A 22,981-nucleotide genomic window follows, 5' to 3' on the forward strand; every position below is an offset into this window, starting at 1 on the left:
TAGGTTTGCCCCGGGGGGAATGGATGGGGGATATGGAAGGTGGCAAAGAGCAGGAATAACGCAACTGAAAGATCTATTTGTGGATGGGAAGTTCGCAAGTCTGGGAGCGCTGACCGAGAAATATGGGTTGCCCCAAGGGAATGCATTCAGGTATATGCAATTGAGGGCTTTTGCGAGGCAACAGGTGAGGGAATTTCCGCAGCTCCCGACACAAGAGGTGCAGGACAGAGTGATCTCAAAGAAATGGGTGGGGGATGGTAAGGTGTCAGATATATATAGGGAAATGAGGGACGAAGGGGAGACTATGGTGGATGAACTAAAAGGGAAATGGGAAGAAGAGCTAGGGGAGGAGATCGAGGAGGGGCTGTGGGCAGATGCCCTAAGCAGGGTAAACTCGTCGTCCTCGTGTGCCAGGCTAAGCCTGATTCAGTTTAAGGTATTACACAGGGCACATATGACTGGAACACGGCTCAGTAAATTTTTTGGGGTGGAGGATAGGTGTGAGAGGTGCTCGAGAAGCCCAGTGAATCATACCCATATGTTTTGGTCATGCCCGGCACTACAGGGGTTTTGGATGGGGGTGACAAAGGCGCTTTCAAAAGTAGTAGGAGTCCGGGTCGAACCAAGCTGGGGGTTGGCTATATTTGGGGTTGCACAAGAGCCGGGAGTGCAGGAGGCGAGAGAGGCCGATGTTTTGGCCTTTGCGTCCCTAGTAGCCCGGCGCAGGATATTGTTGATGTGGAAGGAAGCCAAGCCCCCGGGGGTGGAGACCTGGATAAATGACATGGCGGGGTTCATAAAGCTAGAGCGGATTAAGTTCGTCCTAAGGGGGTCGGCTCAAGGGTTCACCAGGCGGTGGCAACCGTTCGTCGAATATCTTGCGGATAGATAGATGGGGGAAAAAAGAAGGCAGCAGCAGCAGCCCAGGATTTGGGGGGGGGGGGGGGGGGCGGGGGGGGGTGTAGCTTGTGACAAGGCAGTTGTCAATTAGGGCTAGTTTTCATTTTTGTTATTTAATATTTATTCATTTTTTATTTTTTGTTTTTTGTTTATATAAAATAGGTCATTGTTATCTGTGTTGTTATAATGTTGTGTAAAGGATGCACAATGTACTGTGTTGGTTGACCAAAAATTTTCAATAAAATATTTATTAAAAAAAAAAGTGTTTGCAGGATAGATCCATTTGATGATTCGCTGCTTTAAAAACATCTCCATTAAAATACAGCATTTAATAGTGATGTTTGAAGGCGTCAGAAAATGTTACACTGACTTTTCAGAATGTTCATGACTCGGCCGCAAGATTTGCATTTTGGCACGCTTCTAATGGACTTCAAAATCCCAGACCACGAGATGAAAATGGTACATGGGAAGAAATCTAATTTTTGTCCCTGATTTTAAAATGGGCAACCTGACCTCAGCGGGGGTGGGGGTGTATTTTTCACACTTGGTATTCCCAACCTGAAAAAAGGCCAGAGGAAACTTGTCTGAGGTCAGGACTGCAGAGGAAATCAGGATCCATCCAAAATAATCAAACGTGAACTAAAACGGGTCTCCGTATCAAAATTAAAATTAAGCCCAAGGTTTTCAGGACAGGTAGGGAAAGAAAGAAAGAAAGGAGAAGGGATAGGAATATTGATCCAGCAGAACATTACAGTGTTAGAGAGAGGAGATACCAGATTAAGGAGCGAGGACAGAATCTATCTAGTTAGAGCTCAGAGAGATTAGCGGTGTCTTTACATTACTTGCTGTATTTTATAGAACACTATTCATGGGACAGGCCTAGGGGAACAAAAGTTGCAAGGAAACAATAGCAATATCAAAAATTATTGTTACAATGGGGGCACTAATTATCCTAATATTGTCTGAGATAAAAATAGTGTAACGGGTAGAGAAGGGGAAAAGCATCCAAAATGTGCTCAAGAATATTTTCTGAAAATATGTATTACTGGATCTTGTTCTGGGGTGAGAGGCGTGTCAGAGAGGTGCGAATAGGGGAACGTTTAGAGAACAGCAATCACAGAATCATAAGGTTTAGGTTGGTTACGGAAAAGGAGAAAAAGCAATCCAGAGTAAAAGTAATAGATTGTGGGAGGGCCAGCTTCAATGGGATTACAACGGATCTGGCCCAGATAAACTGTAATGAAACTTCGGCAGGCAAAACTGTAAACCTTTTCAATTAATTTACAGGACGTGGGTATCACTAGCTGGGCCAGCATTAATTCCCCACCCCTAATTGCCCTTGAGAAAGTGGTAGTGAGCTGCCTTCTTGAACTGCTGCAGTCCCTGTGGTGTAGGTTGTGTTAGGAAGGGAGTTCCAGGATTTTGACCCAGCGACAGTGAAGGTACAGCAATGTATTTCCAAGTCAGGATGGTGAGTGTCTTGGAGAGAATCCTCCAGGAGGTGGTGTTCCCTGGTATCTGCTGCCCTTGTCCATCTAGCTGCTAGCAGTCATGGGTTTGGATGGTACTGTCCAGAGAACATTGGGAGTTTCTGCCGTGCACCTTGTGGATGGGACACACAGCTGCCACTGTGCGTTGGTGGTGGAAGGAGTGCAAACCAAGCACGCTTCTTTGTTCTGGATGGTATGAAGTCTCTGAAGTATTGTTGGAACTGCGAGTGGAGAGCTTTCCATTACTTGTGCTTTGTGGATGGTGGACAGGCTTTGGGGAGGAAGTTACTTGTTGCAGGATTCCATAGAATGAGAATTTCTACAGTGCAGGAGGCCATTCAGCCCATCGAGTCTGCAGCAACTCTCTGAAAGAGCACCCTACCTAGGCCCACTGCCTGGCCCTGTTCCTGTAACCCCACCTCACCTGCACATCTTTAGACTGTGATGGAAACATGGAGGAAACCAACGCAGTCACAGAGGGAATGTGCAAACTCCACACAGTCACCCAAGGTTGGAATTGAACCTGGTTCCCTGGCGCTATGAGACAACAATGCTATCCACTGTGCCATCGTGCCTATCCTCTGGCCTGTTTTGTAGCCTGAGCATTTTTATGGTCAGTCCAGTTTAGTTTCTGGTCGATGGCAACCTCTAGGATGTCGATAGTGGGAGATTCAGCAACGTTAATGCCATTGATTGTCAAGTGGCGATAGTTAGATTCACTCTTGTTAGAGAGAGTCATTGCCTGGCACTCGTGTGGTGCAAATGTTACTCGTCACCCGTGAGCCCACGCCTGAATATTGGTCTTGCTATGTTTGAACATGGAATGGTTTAGTAACTGAGGAAATGCAAATGATACTGAATATTGTGCGACCATCCCCATTCTGAGCCTGTGATGGAAGCAAGGTCTTCGATGAAGCAGCTGAAGGTGGTTGGACCAGGGACACTAACATGCCTTTAAAGAAGAGATAGTTCAGGCACAGGCAAGGTATATTTCCACGAGGGGGAACTAGTAGGACAAACAAAGTAGGATGTACAGAGCTCTCTGAATGACAAAAGGGATAGAGAATAAGATAGGGCACAGAGCAGAAATATCAGATGGGCATCAATTGATAAACAGGCTGGATAACAAAGGTTAAGAGGAGAAGTGAAAAAATAACAGAAGCAAAGAGAGAGTATGTGAAGAGACTGGCAGCTAACATAAAGGTAACCCCAAAGTATTCGATAGGGATATAAATAGTAAAAATAGTGGTAAACAGGTGATTGGAGCCAATTAGGGTCCGAAAAGGGAGTTATGCATGGGGCAAAGGGCATGGCTGAAGGACTGAACGAAAAATTTGCATCTGCCCTTACCAGGAAAGAAGATGTTGCCCAAGTCATAATTGAAGAGAAGGTAGTTGAAATACTGGGTAGAATAAACATTTAAAGAAGAGGAAGTATGAGATAGGCAGACTCTATTTAAAATTGACAAGTCATGAGATTCATGAGATTGGATCGAATGCATCTGATCATACAGGGGGAAGCGAGGATGAGAAACTAATTTGGTCTCAACTCTACTATTATATCCCACTCGTGGTATCGCTCTTCAGGAAGCATGTGAAGTCTTCAGAGATGGTGTAGAATAATGAAGAGAATGGTTCCAGTGATGAGGAATTCCAATTACAAGAAATATTTGAGAAGCTGGGGCTGTTTTCGTTAAGGGAAGGGAAGGTTAAAAGGAAAATTGATTGGTGTGTTCAAATGTGTGAGACATCTTGACAAAGAAAATGGAGAAGAACTGTGCCCATTGGTGGAAAGGCCAAAAATCAGTGGAGCCCAAATTATGATGATTGGCTAAAGAACCAAAAGACACAGAAACAAAAGTTTTTAATGCCGCAAAAGTTTGGGGCTGGATTCTCCGTTTCAGCAGCTAAATGCCAGCTCGAACGTAAAATCTGTGGGAGGTTTACAATGGAAAAATCGGCGCCAACCCCTCACCGATTCTGGGACCAGAACCCCCGGCTCCTGTGCCGAAAATGGCAAGCGAATGGCTGACGACCTGCAGCAGTCGAGCAGCACAACATGGCGGCAGCCGTGCATTTACCCTACCCGGCATCCGCGACCCCACACCAGTCCCCCCAGCCCTCGCGGGAGGCGCCCGGCCAGCGACGTGGATCCCGGCAGAGTGTGATGGCGATAGACACAGTCTGTAGCCGCCAAGCTAGGTTCCCAACCACCGAGACCACTGCGCCATCAGGAAGTCGGCCCATATGTTGTTTGGGACATAACACTAGAGTTGAGACCAAGTTAACCCCCGATCCTGCACATCGGGTGGTGCAGCATCGCGGGAGGACCGGCCAATGACACGGCAACGCATGCGATGCGATGACGCCATTTCCAAGGGGGCAGGGCATGGCTGACCTGGGTCAAGCCGGCTGCGGCCTCGACTTGGGTGTCGGTGTCGATTCTCCGCCCGATCGCCGATTACGATATCGACATCGGGCAACAGAGAATCCAGCCCATGGTCTGCAACACACCTCCTGAGGGTCTGCAACATGCTGCTTGAGAGTGGGATGATAGCAGATTCGATCATGTCTTTCAAAAGAGAATTGGACAAGCACTTGAAGATGATAAAAAATGACGACTCCAAGAAAAGGACATGGGTGTGGGAAATTGTTCTTGCAGAGAACTGGCACAGAATCAATGGTCTAATTGGCACAGAGTCAGTAATGTGAATGGCCTCCTTTGGTACCATTCTATGATTCTAAGTGAAAGACATGACCATAGGTTTCTGTTCTCCATAAATTCAAGGAGCAGTGTGAATTTTCCTATATGAAGTAACTTCCATTAGTTGGGTAAAAAGATTGTCTAGCTTTTCCAGGTCCAATATTTAATTAATGGATTTCCTGTAAGAAGGCAAAGTCACAGAGGTTCTCAATAGATAAAGATAAATATTCATGTTTCATTTCACACAATTTTCCCTTCATTGTATTATTTAAAGTGGTTACCATTGCAAATAGTTCCCAGCGTATCATAGTCTTCCAAACTTTCGCACAAGTTTCGCCATTGGGAAAAGATCGAGTTAGGACTGATGAGTGTAGGATCAAAATTGCTCCTGGCTCCCATTAGATCATCAGTGCAGATGTCGCAGGTATTTCGTCCAGTGGCAAAATTCCAGTATGGGAGTGCAAAAGTGGGATCCTGTAGCATTACCTATATTAATGAGAAAAGCAGTAATTTGATAAACATGGTATAGATGTAATTTCAATCACAGACCAGACCCCCCAAATGTTGTCATGGAACCAGATAAACCGAACACATTTCTGCTATGATCTAGTTCGACAGCAGTACCTTTTTGTTTTAAAGTACACAGAATTAGAAATTCTAATTATTCACCAAGAGATTAAAGCCACATTGTCCACAGTTTTAAATAAGCAGAAGAAATTTTAATTCTTTGTTGGGACATGGTCGTTGCTGGCTGGGCCAGCAACCCAATCCTTATTGCCCAATCCTAATTGCCGCTGGACTGAGGGGCTTGCTAGACATTTTCAGAGGGCAGTTAAGAGTCAATCACGTTTGTTGTGGGTCTGGAATCACATGTAAGCCATGTTAAGGATGGCAGATTTCCTTCCCTCAAGGACCTTAATGAATCAGATGGATTTTTGAAATTACAATCGACAATGGTTTCATGGTCATTAACAGGCCTTCAATACCAGATTTTTAGAGAAGGCAAATTTCACCATCTGCCATGGTGGGATTCAAACCCAGGTCTCTGGATTAAGAGTGCAATGACATTGCCTTTCCATATTAAATGGCAAACATAGATCTGCTCATCCACCTCATCAGTGAGTCACATTCAGCTTGGAAGACTTGCTGTTTCTCCTTTTGACTGCAAGTAATTGTTAGGCAACAGGACTCAACCTTAGAATGCCCCAGCAACTGCTTACCACTCAGTTTCTCAATCTCTTCTTTGGAGACTGTGGCCCGCTGCATGGTGTCATGTGAGAGTACCTTTAAGACACGGACGTTTAAGCAATGTACCTTTAAGAAAACAGTGATGTCAGAGTGTGGGTGGAGCTGGGCTTTAGGTCAGCCATTTTGCAGGTTTTTAGTTTCAGTTCAAAAAGCAGCTTGTGTGTGTCTGCGTGTTTCCAGAGAGCTGCAAGTTTGAAAAGCAGCTTGTGTGTGGCTGTGTTTGCAGTGAGCTGGATCTCTGCCATGAAAGACTCTCTCTGGATCATTTCGGTGATTTAAACTTATAATAGTGAAGCCTTTAACCTGATATGATTTTGTTTAAAGGTGTTAAGTCTCTTGGAAGTTTGAAGGAAAATTTTAAGGAATTAATTACTATTGCAATATTTTCTGAGTGTATTATTGCAATATTTTCTGAGTGTATTGAATTATTGATCATTACTCGGACTTGAACCACGTGGCGGTATCAGAAAGATACCTGGTGACTCAAGACCAAAGGTGATAAAACAGAGCAATTAAACTAAGGCACAGGTTAGCAACAATAGGTGAATCAGGGCTTTGAAAATAGACCAAACGTATGAAGCTCTCAGAGAAATTATACTTTTGGAGGAGTTTAAAAATTCAATTCCTGATGTAGTGAGAGCTCATGTGGAGGAGCAGAGGGTTAAAACTGCGAGATTAGCAGCGGAAATGGCAGATGCTTATGAATTAGTTCATAAATCAAAGATTGGCTTCCGACATCAGTTTCAGCAGGTGAGGGATAGAAACTGGGGACATGAGAAATACGCAAGTGGTAAAGGTAAAGGTGATCTGATGGGAGATAATAAGGAGCGTGTACCTCAGATTAAAAATGAAATCCAGGAGGGTGGAAAAGAAATGAAAAGTTTCAAATGTTTTCACTGTAATAAACTAGGCCATGTAAAGTCACAGTATTGGTGGTTGATGAAAAGCACTGGGGAGGCTGATGTGGTAAAACAGGATAAGACAGTGGGGTTTGTTAGCGTGGTAAAGGAAAGCCCAAGGGAAGCGAATGAGGTGCAAACGATTGTACAGCCTGTTCAAGAAGTAATTGTTAAGGAAGTGCCAGATGTCTTTAAAGAATTTACTTGTATGGGTAAAGTTTACTCATGTGTATCAGGAGGAGCAGGGAAAGAAGTCACAATTTTAAGAGATACAGGGGCTAGTCAATCTTTAATAGTAAGAGATGAGGAATTATGTAGTTTGAAAATGAAATGAAAATCGCTTATTGTCACAAGTAGGCTTCAAATGAAGTTACTGTGAAAAGCCCCTAGTCGCCACATTCCGGCGCCTGTTCGGGGAGGCTGTTACGGGAATCAAACCGTGCTGCTGGCCTGCCTTGGTCTGCTTTCAAAGCCAGCGATTTAGCCCTGTGCTAAACAGTTTGGGAAGAATGTTGCCAGAAAAGGTGGTGATATGTGGAATTCAGGGTGAGAGGAGTAGCGTTCCATTATATAAGGTAAGGTTGGAAAGTCCAGTCAAGAGTGGTGAAGTGGTAGTAGGAGTAATAGATAAACTATCTTGTCCAGGAATACAGTTTATCTTGGCTAATGATATAGCTGGATCGCAGGTGGGAGTGATGCCTACTGTGGTTGATAAGATGGTTGAAAAAGAACAAGAACAGGTGGAGGATGAGGCGGATATTTTTGGTTCAGGAAAATTGGTGGAGTTACAACAGAAAGATGTAGAAATATAACAGAGATATCAGAAAGCATATACGGAAGAGGAATCTGAGAGAATACCAGAGTATTAATACCGTAAAAATGATGTCTTGATGATGAGAAAATGGAGCCCTGTACATATGGAGGTGGATGAAAAGTGGGCAGAAGTTCATCAAGTAGTATTGCCAGTAGGGTATAGAAAGGAGGTGTTGCGAGTTGCACATGAGGTACCAGTGGGAGGTCATTTGGGAATATGGAAAACTCAAGCTAAAATCCAGAAATTTATTGGCCTGGACTACATGAAGATGTAGTTAAATTTTGGCAATCATGTCACACATGTCAAGTGATAGGGAAACCTCAAGCAGTGATAAAACCAGCGTCCTTAATACCCATTCCAGCATTTGAGGAACCTTTTACAAGGGTCCTAATCGATTGTGTAGGACCGCTTCCTAAAACAAAATGTGTGAATCAATATCTTTTGACTGTAATGGATGTGTCTACTAGGTTTCCAAAGGCCATTCCAGTGCGTAATATTACAGCTAAAGGGATTGTGGAGGAGTTACTTAAATTCTTTACTAGATATGGACTACCCACAGAAATTCAATCGGATCAAGGAACTAATTTCACTTCAAAGTTATTCAAAAAAGTTATGGATAGCTTAGGAATAAAACAATTTAAATCAACTGCGTACCATCCAGAATCGCAGGGAGCGTTAGAAAGGTGGCATCAGACATTAAAGACAATAAAGACCATGTTGAGGGCGTACTGTCAAGATTATCCAGAGGATTGGGAGAAAGGAATCCCATTCGTATTGTTTGCAATTAGGGATGCACCTAATGAGTCTACCAAATTTAGTCCTTTTGAACTAATTTTTGGTCATGAGGTAAGAGGATCACTTCAATTGGTCAAGGAAAAATTGGTGGATGAGAAATCGGAAATTACACTAATGGATTACATGTCAAATTTTAGGGAATGATTAAATAGAGCAGGTGAATTGGCTAGACAACATTTGAAAGTTGCACAAAATGTGATGAAATGGGTAGCGGGCAAGAAATCCAAAGTTCGTAGTTTTGCCAGTGGGGATAAAGTTTTAGTGCTGTTACCAGTGGTAGGGGAGCCTTTAAAAGCTAGGTTTTGTGGACCGTATCAGATTGAAAGGAAATTAAGTGAGGTGAATTATGTGGTAAAGACACCAGGAAGACTCACCGAGTGTGTCATGTGAATATGCTTAAAAGGTACTTTGAAAGGGAAGGAGAGAAAAAGGAGGTTTTAATGATTCTAACTCAAAGTGACGAACCAAATCCAGATGACTGTGAATTTGATGTGCCTCAAATTAAATTGGAAAATGAGGATGCTCTTAAAAATTGGGATGAATTGTTAAGTTACCTTCTAGAGGAAAAATGAACTGACCTGAAAGAGTTATTGATATCACATGGGCAAGTTTGTAGAGATACATTGGGAAGTACTAAAATGGCTATACATGATGTAGATGTGGGAAATGCTGTTCCTATCAAACAACATCCATATAGACTTAATCCTTTAAAATTGGCACAGATTAACAGAGAGATTGAGAGTATGCTGACGAATGGCATAACTGAAGTGGGTTGCAGCCAATGGAGCTCACCCATAGTGATGGTACCTAAACCAGACAGTACTCAACGGTTGTGTGTGGACTATCGAAAGGTGAATGCAGTTACAAGAACGGACTCTTATCCTATCCCACATTTGGAGGATTGCATTGAGAAAGTGGGACAATCCACTTTTATTTCAAAATTGGATTTACTGAAAGGTTACTGGCAAGTACCTTTACCTGAAAGGTCGAAGGAGATTTCAGCTTTTGTGACTCCAGATGGGTATCTATCAGTTCAAAGTTATGCCATTTGGCATGAAAAACGCCCCAGCAACATTTCAACGGTTAACTAATACAGTCGTTTCAGGATTACCCAATTGTGCGGTATACATCGACGATCTGATAGTTTTCAGCCAGACATGGAAAGAACATTTAAAACATCTGAGGGAGGTATTCGATCGACTTCAGGGGGCGGGTTAGGTGATAAACCTAGCCAAATGTGAATTTGGAAAAGCCCAAGTCACTTTCCTTGGCCATACAATCGGACAGGGTCGACTGGTCCCACGGGATGTGAAAACAAAAGTTATTGGGGAGCTTTTGATAACCTCGACACGACAGGAAATAATGCGATTTCTTGGTATGAGTGGATTTTACCGGAAATTTGGACCAAATTTTAGCAGTGTGGTCGCTCCACTGACTGACTTGCTCAAGAAGCGTAACAAATTCCAATGGACAGCGGAGTGTCAACAGGCATTTGACAGCCTGAAGGCTGTGTTAACCACTGCTCCTGTGTTAGTCATCCCAAATTATACGAAACCATTCAAAGTGGCGGTTGATGCGAGTGATGTGGGTGTAGGTGCGGTGCTTCTACAAGACGTCGACGAGGGGCTAAAGCGGCCTATTGGTTATTTTTCAAAGAAATTGAATTCTCACCAGAAAAAGTATTCGACGATTGAGAAGGAGACTTTGAGTTTGGTGCTGGCTTTGCAACATTTTCACATTTATGTGACCAGCAATCCGCCTGATACAATTACAGATACTGATCATAATCCTTTGACGTTTTTGGAGCGATTCAGGAATAATAATACAAGGCTGTTTCGCTGGAGTTTGTTGTTACAGCCATTTCATTTAAAAATACTACATGTGGCAAGACAGCAAAATGTGATAGCCGATGCTTTGTCACGAATGTGATCAATCGAGAAGGATTTTGGCTGGAGGAAGAAGAACAAAGAAAAATGTAATCTTTCAGTTGTCATTAGACATCTGAAAGTGGTTAAGTGAAATTACTAACGTGAAATTAATTCCCTCAGTTCTCAAAACTATATCAGCTGCTGTGCCAGCCTTTGGTTCCATTTTACCTTGGCTCGATACCTTGTCACCCAAGAGGTTAATCCTCTTTCAACTTAGAAATTCTACTTAATATTGATCCTTGCTCACCTCCATTATATCACAAGGTTCAGACCAATAATGATCACTTACTCAAATTGCTCCCCACTGACACTAGGCCCACCTCATTCCCTAGCACCAGATCCAGCACCGTCTCTTTTCCAATTGGACAGAGAATATACTGGTCAAGGAAGTTCTTCTGAACAGGTTTTAAAATGCAAAATATCAATTGCAATAATATTAAAGTACCCAAATATCACCAGTCTATAACTATCACACACAATTTTCCTGCAAATCTGCTCCTGTATCTCATTCGGTCATTTTTGAGAGGGGTACAGAATATCTACAGTAGTTTGATTATATCATATTATTCTAAAAACAGCCTAAATAGCCAGTCTGGGATAAGAGCAGAGGGGAACCATCTCTTGTCCAGCACAAAAAACTGACCCTCCCTCAAAAGTCATCTTAGGCAGAGAATTGGAGCTTATTAATTTGACCTGCAGGAGTAATAGTTATTCACTCCAAGAGCTTGACCAGCTTTGACTGGAAATTAGAAGCTTGTTTCTGTTTGGGGTGAGCTAGTGGTGAATTCATCACCAAGAACATCCAACCTTCATTTCTCTTCAGCTCGTCAAGAGGCAATATATTACTTCAGGCCTGTAACATTACCTCTGATTAGAAGTGACCTTTGTGTTAAGTGCTACATCTTTAGAAATGAACTTTTGTTGTGACACTTGGGTGTGAATTAGGAGAGAGTAATTGTTGTGTTTATATTTCAGTTGTTGCCAGAAATAAACATGAGACCCTTCTTTTGAATTAAACGTTAAAAAAAGCAAGTTTCATCTTTGACTTTAAGGAACAAAGAAATTGGGGTTTAAAACATTCCTTTTTAAAATTACTTTTATTGCATTCAGCTGAGAGGTGAGAATGGGAGAAATTATTCTACATTTCCTCCCATCTGTAACAAGGTTATCAAGTTGCAAGAGGTTGCCACAAAATGTCCAGAGCTCAGGTATTCCTGGGTGGGATTCTCTCAGCCCGGGGCCGGGCCAGTGAATCGCCGCGACCGGCGAGAATCGCGCCACGCCGCCCCGACCCGATACCCGGCAGAGCGGGGAATCGGCGTCATTGGCGCCGGTCAAGCGCCACTCTCCGTGGTCCCCCCTGTCGATTCTCGGCCTGGGATGGGCCGAGCGGCCGTAACAAAAATCCCGAGTCCCGCCGGCGCCGTTCTAACCTGCTAACCATCTGTATAAGAGGTTGTGTTAGCTACGTCAGGATCCGTTCAAATGGCATCAAGTGCTTGGCGATTGAGGCAGAGGTTAAATTTAAGAAATACATGTGCCAATGCTCACAAACATAGATGCAGGCTAGTGCTTTCTGCTTTCCAGGAGAGTCTCCAACAATGGAGAACAATTGGAGGAGATTGGAGAAATTGGGCCTGTTCTTCTTGGAGCAAAAGGTGACCTTATTGAGGAGTTCAAAATTATGAACAATTTTGACAGGGTAAAGAAGGATAATCTTTTTCCAGTAGTTGCTATGTCAGCAACGAGGGGAGGCACAATTCCAAAATGGTTAGCAAGAGAGCTAGGAGTGAGATGAGGAGCAACTTCTTTCCTCAGAGCTGTTGGGATTTGGAATGCGCTGCCTGGGAGAGTGTTAGAGGCGGATTCCATAGAAGGTTTCACGAGAGAAAGAGTTAGATGTGGCACCGCAATCTCCGCGTGATTAGAAAGAATATGGTAGTACGAGGGATAATGGCAACTCACTCACGTGAATGGCTATGGTCTTGTCCTGTGTAGGTTTCACTCCAGTTCCGTCATTCTATATCTTAGAAAGTCAAGCACGGGTGCCACAAATGTGCATTTATCCTTGTTAGACCATAAGACCATAAGACATAGGAGCAGAATTAGGCCACTCGGCCCATCGAGTCTGCTCCGCCATTAAATCATGGCTGATATTTTTCTTATCCCCATTCTCCTGCCTTTTCCCCCAAACCCCTGATCCCCTTATTGATCAAAAACCTATCTATCTCTGTCTTAAAGACACTCAGTGATTTGGCCTCCACAGCCTCCTGCAGCAAAGAGTTCCACAGATTCACCACCCTCTCGCTGAAGAAATTCCTCCTCATCTCGGTTTTAAAGAATCAGCCCTTTTGTCTGAGATTGTGCCCTCTGGCTCTAGTTTTTCCTACCAGTGGAAACATCCTCTCCACGTCCACCCTATCCAAGCCTCGCAGTATCCTGTAAGTTTCAATGAGATCCTCTCTCATCCATCTAAACTCCAATGAGTACAGACCCAGGGTCCTCAACCGTTCCTCATACGACAAGCTCTTCATTCCAGGGATCATTCTTGTGAACCTCCTCTGGACCCTTTCCAAGCCCAGCACATCCTTCCTTAGATACGGGGCCCAAAACTGCTCACGATACTCCAAATGGGGTCTGACCAGAGCCTTATACAGACTCAAAAGCACAGCCCTCCTCTTGTATTCTAGTCCTCTCGACATGATTGCTAACACTGTATTTGCCTTGCCAACTGCTGCTCGGCACAACATCGAGGGCTGAAGGGCCTGTTCTGTGCTGTACTGTTCTATGTTAACCTTTGGAGAATATTGAACAAGGACTCCCAAGTCCGTTTGTGCTTCTGACTTCCTTAGCATTTCCCCAGTTAGAAAATAGTCTATGCCTCAGTGTTGGAGGACATTTTCGGATACTGGACTATAATATAAATTATTGATGGCCCTGTAACTACATTTGTGCTCCTAGATTACTTTTGAATAGTTCTGATGAGACAAAAGGTACTCATTGGCTTAGATGCCTGTTTAGAAGAAGCAATTTGTAGAAATAGATAGTGTATACACAATGCTTGTTTATATCAGAAAGGACACAAAATGGCTGTTAGCTATTAAAGCAATACTAAAGACACAAAATAGCCGAACTAGCCACATTCCTGAACAATAAGTTACAAACTGTGTAAACTACCTCATGAGAACCTAGGGAGTATTTCAACAGCCGCTGATAACAGCTTCACAGAACAAGAAATGCTATGTGTCCTTGATAAGATCAAGGACCCCAGCTGCAGACAGGACATCATTGTGTTAGTTTTGAATGACTTCTGTATGAAGTTAGGGGTGGGTAAGACAACAACCACTTTAACCATGTGTGATAACTGGGATGCTAAGAAAATTGATTGACTACATGTAATGAAGTGTGACGCGAATATAGTTGATTGATTGTATGTGAATACATCTAATTCTGCCCCTTGAATCTGTATATTAACCCGTGTGAGCCTTAGCTCAAGTGAGAAAGGGTGCTGTCAATAGGCTGCGGAGCCTCAGGCCTTTTCTCCCAGAATTCGGATATAATAAACTGCTTTTTTACTTATACTCAGGCCTTCGTGTGAATATTTTCACCTCTAACATTTGGCGTAGTCCGGCAGGAGGTTGCTGAGCCGAACGCCGCTCGAGCCGGTGGAGAAGGCAAGTAGTCAAACCTTTGACCGCCAGAAATTAGAGTCACACGGCAAGACGGACGGACAGCGAAGCAACATCCAACGAATCTGGTATCAAGGCCAAGTGAGTAAAAGACTCAGTTTAAAATTTCCTTTTTTTGTTTTTTGTTGGTCCGCTTATAGCATTTTCTTTGGTACTAATTGGCTGCTCGAGGACCCATGCTGAGCCTGAATTAAGGGGGCAATTGAGCTCTCATGTGACAGCCAGAGTTAGTTGTTAATCCGAGACGCACAGATTGTTGAATGAATAACGGGTCGCGAAATTTATCGTGACAGAGTGCCAAGCGACATGACCTCCACCCTCCGGGAGTGGACAATAGGTAAAGCCTCTGAGCACAGTCGCCTAGGCACACCGGATATGTGGGTGAGAGAGATGACACGGTTAACACATCATGGAAAATAGAGGCATGAGGCCGCTTTTCTGGGGTCCCCCGGGATCCATGAGTCTGGCGTTCGGGTAAGAGCAAAATACTCTGGTACAAAAAAAAACAATGATCAGAGATGGGTGGGATCCCGACGCAGCACCTGTAGAACAAAGGAGTCATCTTAGTTCACCAGTTAGAAGAACAAATGACAGAAATTAAGTGCACCCCCGTGCAGCGTTATGCTAATAATGTAAATGACAGATATAAAGCCTTCACACCGTTTGAAAAACAGACTATTTTAAAGGAATTGAGCTCTCACTCACCCACATTCACACCAAATCATTTTAAGCATAGAAACAAAGCGAGAAAAGATAGCGGCAGTACAGATTGTGCAAACTGGCAAAGTAATCACAGGAAACTGCTACAATTACGGCGAAGGACTGTAGGGTAAAGAGAGGGAACTGTAAACATTGTGGGAAATCTAACTCAATTAGCCCAAAAGATCATGCAGCATTCCTGGAATGTCTCAAGGAGAGGGGAAAGAAACAGGCTCCCTGGGGATGGACATTTTAAATTAACTAAAAGTTTAGACATGTCCAAAGGAAAAGAAAAAAATCAAATAAAGTAAAAATCCAAAAGATCAGACCTTGTGGTCATTGAGGAATGAGGAAGGGAAGGTACAATGTCCCAGAAACGTTGTAGCCCAATTAATAAAAGTGGAAGCTGGGTGGATTTCAATAAGACACATTGCGGCACAGTATAAAAAGGGGCTCAAACGCGCAATCAGCTTTTTGTTCAGAAATATCTTAGGATGACAAATCCCCCTCCCAATACAAAAAAAAGGAGAGTAAAGTTAATACAAGATTAAGGTTAGAAACTTAACAATGATTCCTTGTCTAGGAGAACTTCAGATCATTTCAAATTTGCGAGATCGGTTTTCAGTTTGAGATTAAGCCTTTCAAGCCGTCCAGATAAACTCGGCAGTAATTGAATTAATTTGAATCAAAAAACAAACGCAGTAATATCTCTTTCAAACACTGGTTAAATAGCGAACACTGAAAATTGAATTCAGTTTAAAGAACAAGAAAGAAATTTGAGTAACATTAAAGGAAAGAATAAATAATGTTTGAGATCAAGTAACAGACGCAAATGGCATCATTCCAAGTTCTCCACCCATTCTCCGCCTCCTTCGGTTCTGTACAAAATTTAACCATTTCAGCAAGCAGGTCATCTGCACACAAAAAATACGTCTCTAAGAATAGCTAATGCCTATAAAATCAATCAGTAGAAATTGACTTAAATGGAATAACGCAGATAAAGTTTTATGACGAAGGAGAATGGAAGATTTTGTTCAGTATATTAATTAAGCGATTGTGAAATTGCTGTCTCTTTGAGAATCTGTAGCCATGAGAGAGGGCTAACAGTTAACTCTGGTATTTGCGACCTGTGAGAATGTGTGTGTTTGGTCTGTGAATGTTAATATCTCTCTGCTACGATTTATCTTCTGAGAAGTAACCTTGAGTTTATAATTTGCAACTTTAGAATAGGAACCAGGAGGATTTTTACCTAACTAACTTTGGTTAAAGCACTGAAGTGCTAGGTTTCCTTTGTGAGTGTGATGATATTTGTGTGTCGTCTGACATTGTGATTTAAAGATCATAGTTTGAGTGTAACTAACACATTTTTCTTGATACACGAGGAATTCTAATCAGGGTACAAAACCACGTATGTAAGAATAAGAAATTATTTGTTTTATGGTGTTCATTGAAAGTTAGGATAGTTGAATTACATATGACAGTTGAAATTCATATGACCAATCCGGTGTTTCATTAGTTCAGGGTTAAAACTTCCCTGACACAACGCAGATTTATTAATTCTGAGATTGCAGAATTAAGTGTAAAGGACAGATGGGTAAATAAAATGGCCATGATCATATTTCTTGTTTAAAGGCTCTGTCTCATGCAGAATGGATCTTTTGTGTTTTACTTTACAAGTAACTACAAGTGGCACAATATTTGCAGTAGCTTCAGGAATTTGAGATAGTTGAGTTATTGTAAACTGGCTAATTAACCAGGCAAAAGCACGTCAAGGTCGGGTTCAAGCGCAACAGAATTAGGCGCGTAACCATGAGGAAAATAGATAAAGGTTGTAATATATGAGAACTACTAACCTCTGAATAACACACGTGTTCGGCCCATACAGGAAAAGCTTTATACGGCCAACATCTAACACCAGGACACTTTTCCTTTAAATTTAGCTTAAACATTCAAGAAAAGCTGGAACGACAGCAGCAGCTGTGGGGACTCGTGATGGCTCTTGAGATTTCAGAACTATAAGCACATAAGAGCGCAGGAACATCACTGATTTCACAATGGACACAGGATGGATGTAGCTATATGAACTATGGTGTTTTATATTTAATTTTATTGACGGGATGTGCATCCCAGCAGCCAGAGACTGGATCAATCATATTACTTATTTTAATGCGTGGCTGCAGCTACATTTGGGGAAAAACAGCAGATGCGTATACAAATTGTGTCTGTACTTCTCGCGCGTTCTGGTATTGTTTATAATATAAAATGAATATGTATCGTGTTTTAAGTAAGGTTGTTATGAGGCAGGCTGCCAATGACACAGGTGCCACTAGATTTTGAGGGCATGACAACATACACAGGGTTAGAAGAGGCATAATCAATGATGCAGTGACATGACTTAACACAGAAACTTCTATGGTAAAGTCACGAGACGTACAAAGGTTAAATGCAAAGATGGAACAACTTACAGGAATAAGGAAGAAAATATTAGGGAAAGCAGAGAAAGGTCTAGCCAGCTAAGGGGAAGAGGGCCTGGATATACAATTGAATAGGACAACAGTGTTAGGGACACACACTAAGACAATCAACAATAATTAACAAACTCATCGACCAAGAAAGAGAGACAGCCGGAAGGCTCTGACAGGGGCAGCTAAGCCACAATCTTGATCTGATCTAAAGGGGGAGGTGCCTGATTGAATAGACAGCCCGCAACTGGCTAAGCTAGCCAAATGACAAGGAACGCTGGACAACCGAACTCTGAGGGGAGTAACCAGAGTATACTTAACGATCCCCGACTGCAAAATGGACGAGATAACGGGGGTAGAGATGGTCCTGATGATCCCTATCATCACACCGGACTCAGGGCCATACCCTCACAACCAACTTGAGGACATTGGAATCGTACGGGCTAACACCTCCCTCAGCGAGGCCCGGTGGGACAGGGAAAGTTGGACGAATGTGCAGAGGAGGTTTACCAGGATGTTGCCTGGTATGGAGGGAAGATCTTATGAGGAAGGGCTAAGACTTAAGGCTGTTTTGCTTAGAGAGAAGGTTAAGGTGTGACTTAATTGAAGCATACAAGATGATCAGAGGATTAGATAGGGTGGACAGTGAGAGCCTTTTTCCTCGGATGGTGATGGCTAGCACGAGGGGACATAGCTTTAAACTGAGGGGAGATAGATATATATGTCAGAGGTAGGTTCTTTACTTAGAGAGTAGTAAGGTCATGGAATGCCCTGCCTGCAACAGTAGTGGACTCACCACCATTCAGGGCATTTAAATGCTCATTGGATAAACATATGGATGATAAGGGAATAGTGTAAATGGGCTTTAGAGTGGTTTCACAGGTCGGTGCAACATCGAGGAGCCTGTACTGCGCTGTAATGTTCTATGTTCTCGTGATTGTGTCTTAGAGATTACACCTGCCCTCATGCATTTTAAGTTTACGGAGGAAAAGGAAATACTGCGTCTCCGCCACCGTAACCTTCTATCGCTATAACTTTTGTACCGCTTAGGCGCACCACTATAGGCCTAACAAGGATCATTTGAGTTAGGAATAATAATAGCCCAGAGATGGAATAGCTTGGCCCATGGGCAAGATTGGCCCATCTTGCAGAAACTCTTGAGGGAACGAAGACCCAAGATCGGTCAATCAGTTAAGCTTTACTACCAGTTAACGAAAAATCCATGCTTGACAAAAAAAACACACAGACACACATAGAGGAACTACTTCAGAGTGAAAGTTAGTGGCAGACAGTGTGGGACTGTTAGATGAGCTTACGTGAAAATTGCTATGAATAACATCATTTAATGACAGACAGCAGAGATAGTCAGGGAGGCAGGAATGATTGATATCAAGACATTAAATGTGACGTATATGGGTTCGTTTGAGGGGTGATCTTTGAATCATATGCACGGTGTACATATGGAACATCTGAGCGGTTACATACACCAAAGGCTGTATCTCTTTGCTACACACCCTGCAGCCCTCATATCATTTCATTGGGGTCAGTTGGAGTTCTGTAAACATCTTCGATGACCAAAAGGGGGGAGTGTTGGAGGGCATTTTCTGATACTGGACTATGATATAAATTATAGGTGGCCCTGTAACTACATTGGTGCTCCTATATTACTTTTGAATAGTTCTGATGAGACAAAAGGTACTCATTGGCTTAGGTGCCCGTTTAGAAGAAGCAATTTGTAGAAACAGATAGTGTATACACAATGCTTGTTAATATCAGAAAGGACACAAAATGGCTGTTAGCTATTAAAGCAATACTAAAGACACAAAATGGCCGAACTAGCCACATTCCTGAACAATAAGTTACAAACTGTGTAAACTACCTCATGAGAACCTAGGAAGTTTTTCAACAGCCGCTGATAACAGCTTCACAGAACAAGAAATGCTATGTGTCCTTGATAAGATCAAGGACCCCAGCTGCAGACAGGACATCATTGTGTTAGTTTTGAATGACTTCTGTATGAAGTTAGGGACGGGTAAGGCAACACCCACTTTAACCATACATGTGATAACTGGGATGCTAAGAAAATTGATTGACTGCATGTAGTGAAGTGTGGCACGAATATAGTTGATTGATTGTATGTAAATAAGAATATATCTAATTCCGCCCCTTGAATCTGTATATTAACCCGTGTGAGCCTTAGCTCAAGTGAGAAAGGGTGCTGTCAATAGGCTGCGGAGCCTCAGGCCTTTTCTCCCAGAATTCTGATATAATAAACTGCTTTTTTACTTATACTCAGGCCTTCGTGTGAATATAACAGCCTCCATTCCTCCTTCCAAAGTGCATAACCTCACACTTATCTTCTACTACTTTGCCCACTCTCCTAGCCTGTCCAAGTCCTTCTGCAGCCTCCCTGCTTCCTCAGTACTACCTGTCCCTCTACATATCTTTGGATCATCTGCAAACTTAGCAACAGTGCCTTCACTTCCTTCCTCCAGATCACTGATGTATAGTGTGAGAAGTTGTGGTCCCAGCACCGACCCCTCAGGCACACCACTAGTCACCGGCTGTCATCCTAAAAAAGACCCCGTTATCCCCACTCTCTGCCTTCTGCCAGTCAGCCAATCCTCTACCCTTGCCACGATCATACCCTGAGCACCATGGGCTCTTAACGTATTTAACAGTCTCCTATGCGGCACCTTGTCAAAGGCATTCTGGAAATCTAAATAAATCACGTCCACTGGTTCTCCTTTGTCTAATTTCCTTTTTGCCTCCTTAAAGAACTCTAACAGATTCGTCAGACATGACCTGCCCTTGACGAAGCTGTGCTGACTCAGTCCTATTTTATCATGCACTTCCAAGTACTCCATGATTTCATCTTTAATAATGGATTCTAAAATCTTGCCAATGACCAAAGTCAGGCTAACCGGCCTATAATTTCCAGTCTTCTGCCTCCCTCCCTTCTTAAACAGCAGTGTTGATTGGGTTTTGCAAGTTGAGCAATCAGGTTTTGCTCTGTCTCTTTCCTGGACAATGACCTCATCAAGTAATTGAGCAACCCTCAACATCTGACAAGTCTGAAGAAACAATCGTCTGGAATACGTGAGATGTGGAACCGTTGTCCACAGCCCAAACATCTTCAATGACTTTTCTTCCATCAGAAGGTCAGAAGTGGGGATGTTTGCTGATGAAATGATCAGCATTATTAACGACTCAGTTACTTACACAGTCCATGTCCAAATGCAACAAGGCCCATAGAATATCCAGGCTTGGGCTGACAAATGATTCATGCCATACAAGTGCTAGGCAATGACCATCTACAACAAGACAGAATCTAACTATTAAATGTTCCGGAAAGGAGTCCACACCGCACTGAGCCAAGCAGGTTGAGTCAAAGGTTTAATGCAATAGAACAAGAGTACAGAGCAGTTACTCTACAACAGGGGCCAGTTCAACATTTATGGCTCTCCTGTTTTATGCAGTATGCAGATGGGGGCGTCCCGCCCCTCAGTGGGGGAGTGTATATTCCCCATAGTTCTTTGGGAATATCAATCTCCTAGTCTCATTAGTGTCCCATAACCTGCTTAACCCTAGGTTACGGCGGGTCCGACGATGTATAGCGGAGTGGGGGACGCCTCTTCCGTCCAGACCGGCAGGGAATTTTGGGCACCTGTGGTCCGACAGGGCCTGCAGGACTGTCGGAGCCGCCCGCGGGGGTGCCACTGGGCACCTGGCTCGAAGGTGGTCCACGTGGCGCTTCACTTGTTGCTGATACGAGTTCGGCTCAGGTCAGCCACAGAACCCCTTCAGCAAGTGGTCACCCTGAGCGTAGTTACAGAGGTAAATCTTGCCCCCCGGGGGCAAAAACACAAACTGGATGCTTAGAAAGCCGAACCGCCGTCTGAGGATCCTGTGCCTTTCGCACTTTCACCCCTATGTCAGGCAACAGCAACACCAATCTGGTCCATAGGTGGTGACCCATCAGAATTTCTGTGGGTGCAATCCCAGTAATTGCATGGGGGGGGGGTGGGGACAGAGAAAGAGTCCGGTATGCAAACAGTGATCGGGCCATCCAGGTCTCCAACGAGCCAGCACCCTGTTTCCACAAGCCCTGCTTCAGGGTCTGTATGGCCCGCTCGGCCAACCTGTTCACCGCCGGATGTTAGGGGGCCGCCCAAAGTTTTCAAGCCAAGCAGCATCACCGCTGCTCCAGTGTCAAGTTCCATTTTCAACAGATGGCCATTTACCCGGAATGAAACTGTGATAGGGTTACTCGAGACGCTGAGACAGTGTAAAAGGAGCTCTTCCTCCTCCTCATCTCCTAAATGGCTGGCCCATGGTCTTGAGTGAACACTGGCCATGGCCTGATCATTGGGGGCAATCTGCCCGGTCTGTCAACAGGCCCCTCGGTTGCAGTAACCACGTGTAGGGCACCAACACTCATGGCGAGGGCAGGCAGTGGCCCCAGAAGATGTGCGGACGGAGGAAGGCACCGAGGGCAGGCGGTGGCCCCGGGAGACGTGCGGACGCATTTCAGGGCTTGGCACTGATCTGCCCAAAAGGAGGGGTCCGCATGCCCCAGTCCACACCCACAGGCATTCACCTCCATAGCTTGTGGTTTGTGGACTCCCCGGTCCGCCCCTCCCTTTGCCTGGGCTATTTGGACAGATGGGAGAACCTCAGAGAAGATTCCGCCAGCAGCCGCCACTGTCTCCGCATGTGGGAGTTGGGGGCAATCGGGAAAATCCAAGTATCGGATCACCCTATAAGTCTCCGCCCCCACAATGATGAGGAACACCACCACTCATTCTCTGTAATGGCATTGACTCGAAAGAAGAAAAGTGAACGTGCTCAGTGTAACGGACCCATTTATCCTGAACTGTATCAAACGGATTCAACCAACCAAATAACGACATCCCAGGGCATGGAAGAACCCCACTGGAACTCGGGGCTTCAGAGCTGGTGGAGGCTGAAGGCTGGAGTGTTGTCCAGATCCTTGTCACCAGCATTATAAGGTCCAGAAAGGAGTCCACACCGAGCCAAACAGGTCGAGTCAAAGGAAAAAGGCTTAATGCAACAGAGAGTACAGAGCAGTTACTCTACTACAAAGGCCAGCTCACAGTTCATGGCCCTGTGGTTTTATACAGGATGTAGAAGGGGTCCATTAGTGTCCCATTACCTGCTTAACCCCAGGTTTTGACACTAACCATAGCCCCATAACATTCAATGGCATTACCATCAACATCCTGGGGTTTACTATTGACCAGAAACTACACTGGGCCAGCCTTCTAGATACCTATGCTTAAGAGCAGTTGAGAAACTTGGAATCCTGCAGTGACTAACCAATCTCCTGACTC

The 22,981-nt window shown here is 43.8% G+C and overlaps 1 protein-coding gene and 1 long non-coding RNA gene across 2 annotated transcripts in view; one reads left to right on the forward strand and one right to left on the reverse strand.

The window, feature by feature from the left end:
- Window positions 1-22,981, reverse strand: part of LOC140429764 (5,6-dihydroxyindole-2-carboxylic acid oxidase-like) — a 57,167-nt gene that overhangs the window by 27,725 nt on the left and 6,461 nt on the right. The window contains exon 2 of the mRNA XM_072517179.1: window positions 5,375-5,579. Within this exon, the coding sequence (XP_072373280.1) occupies window positions 5,375-5,579 (205 nt within the window). The remainder of the gene's footprint in view (window positions 1-5,374; window positions 5,580-22,981) is intronic.
- On the forward strand, window positions 14,367-19,918 carry LOC140429766 (uncharacterized). The gene is made up of 2 exons (XR_011949186.1): window positions 14,367-14,547; window positions 17,106-19,918. It is a non-coding gene; the product is annotated as an uncharacterized lncRNA (long non-coding RNA).

This window comes from Scyliorhinus torazame, chromosome 9 (genome assembly GCF_047496885.1).
Source record: "Scyliorhinus torazame isolate Kashiwa2021f chromosome 9, sScyTor2.1, whole genome shotgun sequence".
NCBI lineage: Eukaryota > Metazoa > Chordata > Chondrichthyes > Carcharhiniformes > Scyliorhinidae > Scyliorhinus > Scyliorhinus torazame.